The sequence below is a fragment of the Nomia melanderi genome, chromosome 1, assembly GCF_051020985.1.
Source record: "Nomia melanderi isolate GNS246 chromosome 1, iyNomMela1, whole genome shotgun sequence".
Lineage (NCBI taxonomy): Eukaryota > Metazoa > Arthropoda > Insecta > Hymenoptera > Halictidae > Nomia > Nomia melanderi.
Genome location: NC_134999.1, coordinates 14,647,589 through 14,659,694, shown reverse-complemented (window position 1 = coordinate 14,659,694; position 12,106 = coordinate 14,647,589). Strand labels below are relative to the sequence as shown.

The window sequence follows — 12,106 nt, the reverse complement described above, 5'->3', positions numbered from 1 at the left end:
TCTCGGTTTCATTGTCTGCGTTATTGTGGACCGGCAAATAGTGATCTGCGCGTTAAGGAGCCTCCTTAAGAGATCTCTCTCCTCTCCGAAGCATTGTAAAAGTCGATTTTCCACGGTTTTCCACCGTAATGCTATTTGCAGTAACTCAGAAATAAGTAATTGGAGGACTTCTAGAACTTCGGAACGGGAAGCTGTCTGTTCGAAGTGAGGCGTTCGTTTTCTCTAAAGGACGTTGTATTTAACTAATTGAAAAGTTCAAGATTAAATTTGAAGCACAGAAATTTGGGACATAGAAACTTTTCATTTACAAATTCGGGATATAGACATTTTTTATTTAAAAAAACGGAATGTAGAAATTTACGGTGTAGATGTGTTTAATTTAGGAACTTGGAATATAGGGATGTTTAACTTAGAAATTCAGAATATAGGAATTTCTAATATACAAATTCGGAATATAGACATTTTTTATTTATAAATTCAGATTCTAGGAATTTACCAATTTTGAATATAGGTACTTCGAATTTATTGGAATATGGAAAGCTTTAATTTACAAACGTGGAATATAAAAATGTACAATTTACAAAGGAACATTCAAATGTTCAATTTACAAACTCGGAACGTCCGAATTTTCAATTTACAAATTTATAATTAAGAAGAAGGTGTCAAATCCAGACTGTATATTCCAAAATTCAAAGAAATGAAATAAAACGACCCACTATGAAACTAACAGACTCCGTAGCTAGATTTCAAAGATACTATCTCTTTCGATTGTAGAATTGATAATACAATAAATAATGTTATCGGTGGGCATACCTGATAAGTCCTGTTCAACCTAGTACTGTCAGCTAGTATATAAAACCTGCCTACCCTGTCACACGTAACCAAGCGTGCGTGTAACTCAGATAGAAACAGCGCAGTAATCGTCGTATTTCACGTTCCACGGGGTGACATTCCAATCAGATGTTTGAGATTTCCAGCCACCGGGTACATATTGTCGCGTAAATGAGGTCTCGTTTAATGCGGGGATCATTCACGCGCAATCTTCCTGCGCTGCGCGTATTGTGCAAAAACGAGGGGCTCGAAGTTAAAAGAAGAGAAATGTTGACGCGTTCTTCCCGTGATTCCTCGGTACGATATGAAACTGGGTTGCCGCTTGAAATATTGCGCGCCGACTTTGATTTTCAATAGTTTATTTAGTCGCCTGGGTCAGGATTTAATCGATAACCCGCGTCTATATAATTTTTCGTTATTCAGTTGGAAGCGATCTCCGATACGAATACAAGTACTGTCCGTTCCAACGAACCTGGCACTCGTGACGTCATAGGGGCGGAGACAGTCGCCCCGAGAACTCCAATTGCAAGTCCGGAAACGGCTCCTCGCGCGACCCGAGTAGTGTGCGTGAGCGCCTCGGCGAATCATACACCAGAACCGAAAATCTGTGTGGGCAAGGCGTGCGCCTTCGAATCTGAGCACTCCGACGAGAGTGCCAGGTTAGCTGCAACGGATGGTAATTGTTTTAACACTGGAACAACCGAGCCTTTAACCTTTTGCACTCAACAATATTTTTCGTTACAAACATTCATGATTTTCTGACGAAATATTAACAATATTATTTGCTACTTACGTGAAGGAACATTTTGCATGAATTATGCGTGCACAATTGTTTTATTTCTGTTTCATGTGTTAATATCTTATTGAAAATTTTGTATTGAATTTTTCATTTGATAATTTTGTTGCGTTCAATCAAATGACTGAGAGTCGCCTCTCGAGTGCAAAAGGTTAACATTAAACCTACCAAGCAGTGAAATTGAATTTCTGAAGTGTCTACAGAAACTCTAAGTGTCATTTATTGAGATTTCAATTGGCTCACAAATCATTTTGAATATTGCAAGATCAATTTCTTTACTCATTTCTCAGAAAAGCATCTGTTACCTTTTCGATAATTGCAAGAGAAACAAAGGACGAAGGGGTCATTCTATTCTGTCTGGTAGTTTCAGTGTTAATATGATTAATATGTAACCTTGAGGAAAATTGTGACAATAGACTTTTTTTGGTTTCTTTATATATTGATTATAATATTCAAGTGAAACTATTCAATTTTCAAGTCATTTCGGGTATTTAACGCTTTTTTGATGTCAATATAACAAGAAAACTGAAACGTTATTTTGACTGGTGATGCTCTAGTGTTAATAGTAAATATTTTGAAACATTTGCGCTTTGTTGAAGATGTATTGTCATTCGTAATTAAGATTGCAATAAGTCGAGAACACAGAATGAAATTTGATTTTTCGTGATTGGAAAGAAATTAATTAAAAAAGATATCGAGTTCGATATATTCATTCCGTTGTGTTGATTTTAATCTTCTGTTGGATATGCTTTGTTGTTTACTATTCAAACGCTTGGGTTTACTTTCAATATTCACAATCATGAAAGACAATAATGTGAAGAACTATGAAGTTTCGTATTTATAGCCTTCGCTAGCTTCGTTAAACCTTTTCTTTTCTATTCTCCTATTTGTCCTTCATTTGAGCAATTAATAAGATATTATTAGCTTTTTTAAGTTCTTAAACCTTGAGCAGGTTTGCAGACCATAAGATTTCCACGTTTGAAATTACTTCGATTCACTGTAAGAACTATACTATTTCGTATTTTATTAGATAGTTATTTTGTTGTACAATTCTCAACGAAAGAAAAACAAGTTGTTACAGTAAAAATGATTTATAAGAATCTAAAGTCAAGGCTTCAAATAAATATTAATGAATAATAATAATTCGAAATATTATTATTTGGAAACATTCCCTCTTACTTTTTCCTTTAAAAAATCCAAGTTTCATTCTTGTCGAATAAATGATGATGGAACTATTTGCACAAAGGCAGAAGGTTCACGAGGTGCCTGCACACAACAGACTGCTAATTAGCGCGATGCATCCGCACGTTTACGAAGCGGAAATCGCTGTTAAAAACGAAAGTCGGAATCCCACATATTTAACAAAAGTTTCCAACAATAACATGATTTCTAAAACTTTGCTGCGAAGCTAATTTGCTACCGGGCGTGAGATACATTGTTTATACAAAATCCTTCAACAATGCTAACTTTCAATTGTCTGGATCGTAAGTCTGGCTTCCTACCAAAAAAAGTCATCGGCGAAGAATAAGAAGTTCCTCCAAATTTTCCAGAGAAAATATTCATTTGAATAACTTCCCTAAAACTGATTACTTTGATTGTCTCTAAATGATTCACACAACTTTATGCTCAGAAAACGAATTTTAATAATCTATCCAATTTTTTTTAGGATTTGAAAAGTAGAATTTAATTATATAAGTAACAAAACAATACAAAACTTCGGAAGTCGATTTTTTAATTTTTTAGCATGTGTCTAGAGTCCACGCAGATGTCTGTTTGAAAAAATGGCTTCACAATTTTCTTTGAAATGACCTCAAAAGAAATTCTTATGCTCATGGCACATACACTATGTGATACTTCTTTTTTAACTTTAGGGAACAGAAAAGTTGTATGTCATAGCATTTCCTATATTAGTGTGGACAGGTCAGTAATACTTGTCCACAGCGATCATATTTCTCCACAAGCGTGTCGCGGCGAAAGGGTTAACTGTTCGTTTTACTCCCTACAAACCAGAAGTTGAAAGCAGTTATGATATCGGTTTCAATACGTATTTCAGATAAACAGATTTCTGTTTAAGGGAAATTATAATTACAAGTCTTACTGAATACTGTTATCAAATATTTTCATTCAATATCACTGTTCCTATTATAATTATTTTCAAGCAATTTCGAAGCTCCGGTCACCGGTGACTCATAAGTCATTAACTTATCCTACAATGTCGCGACGACAATGAATTGCAAAGGGTTAATGTTTATTACAGTGCTCGTATTACACTATTATCTATCTTCTCGTGTCACTAAATATTTTCATTCAATATCAATGTTCTTATTATAATTATTTTCAAGCAATTTCGAAGCTTCGGTCACCGGTGACTCATAAGTTATCAAATTATCCTACACTATCGCAGCGACAACCAAGTGCAAAGGGTTAATATTAACAAAAACTCGAACACACTTTTACAAAACTCGCTCCCGACTCTATGGCGCCTCTCTACCGTGATCTTATTTCGCGATATTCGTCCGCTTGTTTCTCGATTCGCCGGCACTGCCTTCAAAGCTCGTTACTCCGTATTCTCGCCGTCAATCGGCTATTGGGTCGGGTCGTTGACACCCCACGGAATTATTTTCAGAACCCTTTGAATTCCTGCTGTATACTGAACTAACGGTTGCCTGTTGTTACAGCGGCCTCTTATCGCGGACCTGGCGAAGACGAGGACAAGGATTCGTACGCAGCCAGGATCGCGTTCACAGGGAACTCGCGAATCCTCGGTCCAATTTGTATCGTGGTGGGCGCACTCATGCTCGCTCTGGGCGTGTTGCTGTGCATGCTCACCAGGAGGGCGAGAAGAAGGGAACGCAGGGTCGGCTTCCATTGCCCTCTTCACGGGGACTTTTACCCCTTGAGTCCTGTCCAGGGTGTCAAGATGCTCGGTAAGCTGAAACGCTCCGGTTTTACATGCTTTATTAGACATTTTCGTGCGGTGGCTCGGATAGTGTTACGGATTTGTCGTGGTTATTTACGTCGGATTTTATTTCGCACGGGATCATTAAACATTTCTGTTTCGTTGTCGTGTGTCATATTGTTTGTATAATTTTGACTTGTTCGACCCTTTGCGGACGAGTGACATTTAGATGAGATAAAATGTTCGTATTTGGAAGGCTAAGTTATGGACAAATGATTTAATCACTCAAACAGCAAGAGATCATGTAGTTTCCTTTGTCTACGTTAATTAACTTGGTTAACCCAAGTGTTGAGTTCAGTTTGACGAATCTCTTATTGCTACGCCATAAAATCAAATGATGAAGTGTGTATTTAGTCGTCAGATGCAAGCGAAATGTAATATATTCTGATGAAAAATTAAAGGGCGAGAAAGAAGAATCACATGCTTATCGAAGATACTAGTAAAATCTAATAAAATTAGATTTACTAAAAGATACTAATGAAATTAAATTTACTAAGAAATACTAATAAAATTGAAATGTAATTATTGTGTATATTGTATAAATGATTTTCATGAGGATTGATTATTCTAATATATTTACTTCGAAGCAAATGAACTTATAATATCTTCATAGTAAATAATTATGCATCTATAATATAATTTATCAACTAATTTTCAATTCATCAAAGTTTATCAATTTAAAATATAATTTACAAATTATCTGTAAATCAAAAGTCTGCACTGAATTCTATGTTAATTATTTATTTTCTCAATCTTTTCCTAATGAATACGTTCATAATAATTGATCCATAATATGTACTTCTATTTCTGCTCACGGAATTATGCATTAATTCCAATTAAGTCCGAGTTATTTGGGTCGTTTTCATGCTTGACTGATTAAGAACGCGAAACTTCTCCCTCGTAATTGGAAATTGGACAATTATCGAAAGAATCGGTATTACTCAGCCATTAACCTTCTATAATACACACCACCCCGAGGCTCCAATCAATTTCTGCTTACGTTTCACTCCATTTTCTCGCATTTCCTTTTATCTAATTTCGATGTTCGATAATGAAAGGAATCACTCACGTTTAATCGTTAACGAATATTCTTAAGCTTTGATACTGGATACACGAACGTTCATTACTCACTTTATTCTCACTTTATTATCTCTAGAAAAATAGGTTCGTATAAATTTTAGAAACTAGCGCTTCAAGAACACGAAATGAAGATCTAATGCTCTATCATTCTAGAACACACGACGATTGAAATAATCAGAGTAATTTAAGTGCCTACACTAATAAAATTAAACATGTTTCAACTATTTATATATATAGAAAATACAAAAGTAAATACTGTTTGCTTAACACTAGGTTTACAAACACTTGTTGTGCAGTTTATTCTATTGCCACTAGAAAAATCGATGTTCGTTGGTTTATATCTCAGAAATTCAGCTTAAAAAACATCGACGAAATTCAACTTAAACTTTTACCAAATAATACTTATCAAATTCAATATTTTACGGATAAAACACGTTCGGATCCATGAACACCCGAAGTTTCATTTTCGTTGCAGATCGAGACGTAGCAAGAGTTGCGACCTGTCCAACTGATCGACGAAATAAGTTGATAGACTTGTATTAGCCCGAATTCCGACAATCCAGTTAGCTACCCTAACCCTGATCCAGCCTCGTCCTGAATTCAAAGCAATTGACGCGAACTGGAGCACTCCGCGATAAACGTTTCCGATAGGCTTCCTAACATCGAATCGACGTTTGGCAGTGGAAAACTGTAAAATGTCTAAGCGAACACTAATTCCTTTCGGACGTGCTCGACACGTACGGTTGAAGGACGTTCAATTTCATTAGTGGATTCAAATGTTTATTCTGATTGTTTGATCCATGGTGACTGATAAGTAAACGTTCATCGACACTTTTGTACAGTTGACACTGGTTTCTTAATACATTCGTTGCCACGGTCAAATTTGAAATAGGGGAAAGTTAGGTAAAATGGTACGTTTCCCTTTGAATCGTGAATTGAAATAAGTGAAATGTTTTGTTGCTAATATGTAGTAGGAAAGTGGTACGTTATACATATATTCTTAGCATTTGTCTACAATGTATATAAACAAACCCTATAAAACTTTAACCCTTCGCGGACGGATGTCGATATTTCGGCGAAATGAAATTTTCGTATTTGGAAGAACACTAGAATTACTAAACAGTCAAACCGTCTTTTTGAAATTTCTCTGTAGAAACTAAATGGTGCAACTATTAAGACTTCAATTGATTTGCACTGTAGTTTCTGTATTACTAAATCAATTTCTCTAGTAATTTCTCAGAGAAACATTCGTTATCTTTTCAATAACTGGAAAAAAAGAAATCATGAATGGGTCATTTTGACCCATCCGGTAGTTCTAGTGTTAAGTCGCAGACAAATGATTTAGTTACTTGAACAGCAAGAGATCATCGCATAGTTTCCTTTTTTTATATTAATTGAGTATTTAATGTATAATTCAGTTTTATCCGTTGAAGGTTTTGTATATTTCAAAGAACCTTCGTCGGCAAAAGGTTAAAGGCGGAATCAAAGTTGTCCTCAAGTATATGGCCGCCATTCTATGTGATGCGTGGTCGCAAACGTGTTAATACAGTACAACAAAACGAATGTTTAAGTTTATCTAAAGAAAAGACGGCAATAAGTGTAGTCATCTCTACAAAATGCGAATTTTTATATCAGTTACATATATACGATACCAATAAGGAAAGATAATCACTAAATTATTGTTTCTTTATTGCGAATTATCAGCTCAAAGTGTAAACAAATTCCTTAAGAAACAAATCGATAATTAATTCTCGGAATACACGCGTGCAAGAAGATTTGCGTAATAAACACGTGATCATGAAAGTAACTTTAATTACAAAAAAAAGATATCAATGAACCCAATAATTAAGTTCATCGGTACGTTGATCAGCAAGTAATTTAGCAAATGTTTTATTTACATATTGTCGAAGGCAGTTTCAAATTCGAGGAGAAAATCCTGAAAAATTATTAATTAAATCAGTCTCTAAGAAATTATTGAACCAATAAGTAAATTAATTTAAGATTTATTTAATTAGTAATTTATTTAAGTCATAAGGGAATTACTTTAATATTTATGTAATTAATAAGAATACTTTTACACCATGTGACATCGCGTTAATTAACACGTTGTCTGCCACGAGAAACTTAGGTGTCTTATCTACCACCGATTTCTTTGTAGCAAAGAAGAAAAAGAATTAATTAATTATTCGTACACAATTTTCACGTTACAGCATTATCCAATTATTCAGGTTACTAAACATATTCATTCGGTTGCCTCGCGAGTTCTAATTATTTCCCAGTAACCATGGAACTCGGATCATTGATAACCACCGTAGTAGCCGGCATGTTGACAATTAATTGAACCGAAGCTTACAGTACGTGGAGTCGAATTAGCCCCGTTATCGCCGTCAATAATAAACTATGAACCGAGCTCACGTGGCCAGTGTTTTTATTTCACCCCGTGTCGAGATCCGTATAAATCACAGTTCGCGTTTGATAGGAAAATATAAATGGAACTATGAATGCTCCGAAGATTCTATATATAACGAGTCGCGGACCGACGCATATGTGTTTTACAGTTGAACTTTGATCGGCGTCGTTTCGCGCGAGAGCACAGATATCAGAACAAAATGAACGATGGAACATAAATTCCGATGTTTGGGGCCAGGATGCAATATACGTTTATGATAAACTGCACGAGAGCCGAGACCCGAGTGTATCGAAGTCGCATATCGAACGAATGAAAGCCTTTTACGTTTATCGATGTTTCGCGGAAATATATTCTTTTTCCTTCGGATCTGTATGAAAAATCCCCGCGTATCAAATTACTCTTTTTCATCGTGTTTGGAGTATCACCAGCTTCCCCGAATGTTTCCTGATAAAAGCTTTGGGGGAAGTACAATAATCATTACTGCACTTGTTATTTACTTGATGAATGTTAAAGGCATTCACGTGTACACTATTCAGCAATTCGAATGTTTCGTATGAAATAAATACTACCAAAGTTATTTTTACACTTTAATCAAAGTTTCGATATCGTATTAATATTTTAATAACGATTCATAATCATGTTAAGCACCTTATAAGACGTCACAAAGCAGAAATTGTATTTTTATATTTTATTCTATTTCATCATTCATGTGCAAATTATAAAGGTCTGTTCATTGATATTTTTGGTGGATTATGTTGTGTAATTAGTAAATACTGAAATTGAAAAGGAATTGTACGTTTTAATTGTAGAAGAAACTTGAAGTGGCTCATTCCAATTTGTCTGGCAGTTCCGACGTTGAAGAGTTCTCATTTAGATGATTCTCATTTTGCCAGAGAATATTTGTTGAACCGATATTGTTATTATCTAGGTATACAATAGTATAGGTTGCATATTGTAGGGGAAAGAAACTAACAGAAAAATATAACATAAAACTTCGATACAAAGTGTCTAGAAATTTGTGTTACTTATAAATTTACATTATCTCTAGATTCTTTTCTCGTACATCTGTATGTGCATAAAAACTACACATGTAATGACTCTATTATCATGTATTCTTTTATTGCTTCTCGAACTTTTTGACATTCACATAGAGTGTAATATAAGTGACCATAAATAATGATTTACTGGCTCACAAATTTAATGATGTTCTTATGCTAATTCATGAATTTCATGAATATATGCTGAATGCGTCGCATGAAATGTTTTTTTTTATGTATAATTGCATACATATGAATAATATCAGTATGAACGAATAGTTAAATATAAAAGTAACATGTTACATTGATATTAAATATTAAATCGTAACAGGAGTCCAAAGCTTCCAATGAATTTCAACGTAATTAATATTTCATCGATTCGCTTTTTCGTTTGCTTGCCGGGACATATTTATTGGAGCAGCGTTGCGCGTTTTCCTGATATTGATTCAATAAATATTTCTGGAAATGCAATATTCATGCTATATCGCAATTGTTTACTTGGACGTTTATTTCCTTGAAATATAAACATTTTTTATATACATTATTCCTCAAGAGTATACGAACATTTACCGTTTTCATAGAATCTATAATATACATCATCGTTTAATGATGTTTATTTACCATCTTCCGTTTCATGCGTACACACGATGCATTATTACAGCGTTAAATCATTATCCAACATCATTATTCAAACATACCAATAAGACACCGTTCAATTCTCACTATAAAAAAATAATCTCAAAATACTATTTTCTTCGTGTTAACAAAACAGATTTTCTCATTTCGACCGACGATATGCTAAAAACGTACTACGTTTTCCATAGACTACCATTTATTATTAAAACGGATATAAAAAACCTTTTGAATAAAAATCGAAGATATCTTCAATATTCCATAAAATGACACTATTAAGTTAGTAAAGGTTTTCGTTTGAATAAAACATGCCCCGCCGTGCTTGCTATAAAACCGTTTAAATTCTCTATCTCGTGGAGCGAACTTCGTAGAGAACAAATACAGATAATAAACAACAACATATATTTTACTTAAACCGAAAATTTCAATTAATTCAATAACATCATTGAATAAAACATGAAAGACCCTTCAATATTTATTTCGAATATTTCTCATATCCGCTGCAGTTTCAGAAATATAAAAGAAAGATAGGTCGACAGCCATTTCCATTTACGATTTCACTCTGAAGGAGCAAACTTGGATCGAACAAAAATTGTCCGATACATACCTATTTCCAGCTCCTCTATAAGCTTTCAAAGTGTCGAAAAAATCGGAATGCTCGAGTCGCCGAAGTTCCTTTGCAAGATAAGTAAAGCATCAACTGTATGCATGTAAGTACTTGCACAAGGATATGCCGAGCATATCGGAATGTAGGTCAGACGTAAAATACAAGATCCAACTGTATATTTCTTAGGCGAAGCGAGCCGTGCACGGAAGTTACATGAAACATTCGTAAGCCGAAGGAAAGGTGTCGTTGAAAAATTTAAGGCGCACCGGGCTGCGGGGAAGCGAGTGGACGGTTGAGTGAAAGCACGAATTTCTCGTGAATTTTTTTCCCCGCCGGTTGTCGATTCTGTCCATGGTGCACTCGGCTTGTAAATGTAAAATAAAATAAAAAAGAAAAAAAAGGGGGACAGGCGCCTGTCGGTTTTGTTCCATAGTAAATCTTTGAACAATGGGAAATGGTTTTGCTGCGCGAGGGAAACGCATGAAACGTGATTTTAAATTCATTTGGATATCGCTGCCGGTTTAAATTTAAGGCAAATTGAAAATGTATGATGTTTATTCGATTGGTACACTGAGTGGAAAGGAATTATCGTGATAATACGAATAATACACATTTTTTATGTAAAATAGAAACATACGAAACGTGATTTCGCATTTATATCAGCTGTATTATTATTTCGAATTTAACGAAAATTTGAAATAAATAATATTTAAAATAGAATAAAATATAAAAATACAATTTCTGCTTTGTGATGTCTTATAAAGTGCTTTAACATAATTATGAATCGTTATTAAAATATTAATGTAACATCGAAACTTTTATTAAAATGTAGAAATGATTGGGTAGTATTTATTTAATACAAAACAATAAATAGAACGTAGAATTCGATGTTACAATCTGTGTCGTATTTAATGTGTGTCGTATTTATACGTCATTCGACGTATGAATTCTATTAAGCAATTACTTCTTTCTATTTCTAGTAAATGAAACACACACGATTCATAGACATCGATTGTGATTCACGCGTATTGGCTCATCGCGTAGAGCATCTTAGAAACTATATTACAAACAGGTCTTTTGCAATTATTTTACGTCATCTTATGAAAGGGGATTTAAAACTATACCTAGATTTAAAGCAGTCTCTACGTCGTGTCATAGGTTGAAATGTTCACTATAATTTACAATTTTACACAAAATATGTGCGCGTAGAATGTTCATACAGTAATTAATTACATCTTGAAGTTATTAATAGTAATGATTGAAATACGACACACTGGTGTGCTTAAATCTTCGAAACATTAGTAACGTGTAACGTTACTATTAATATTTTTGTTATTGATGTATGCATAAATTAATTAATATATAGAACACATTTAATCTAGCGGTAGTATCTTATTTAGAAAAGAATATACATTCCAAATTCTATAAGAAATAATCTTTGAAAGCATCTTCGTCAGTTTATTATAATTTTTTTTATTTATTTTGATTACTGGGGTTTGTGAGAGAGTAATTGAGTTAAGATTGATAATTATAATTATCTTTTTACATTAGTATGTAAAAATATTCTATTAAACTAATCATTATGAAAAATAAGGAGAAATCGTTTAAAAATATTACTCATTATATTTTTCAAGAGAACACCTAGTAGAAAAAAAATTAAGTTTCCAAAATATTATAGCGACCACTTATTTGAAATGTAGAACGATATGAATTTTGTTGAAATCAGAGAGGTCAAAGTTGACTGGCGCCGGAA

The 12,106-nt window shown here is 34.0% G+C and overlaps 1 protein-coding gene across 7 annotated transcripts in view; it reads left to right on the top strand.

Moving 5' to 3' along the window:
• LOC116427605 (uncharacterized) overlaps nt 1–12,106 on the top strand; it is a 133,812-nt gene that overhangs the window by 59,747 nt on the left and 61,959 nt on the right. For all 7 annotated transcript variants that reach the window (XM_076373345.1, XM_031978135.2, XM_031978140.2 and 4 more), the window contains exon 3: nt 4,306–4,554. In XM_076373345.1, coding sequence (XP_076229460.1) covers nt 4,306–4,554 — 249 coding nt within the window. The remainder of the gene's footprint in view (nt 1–4,305; nt 4,555–12,106) is intronic.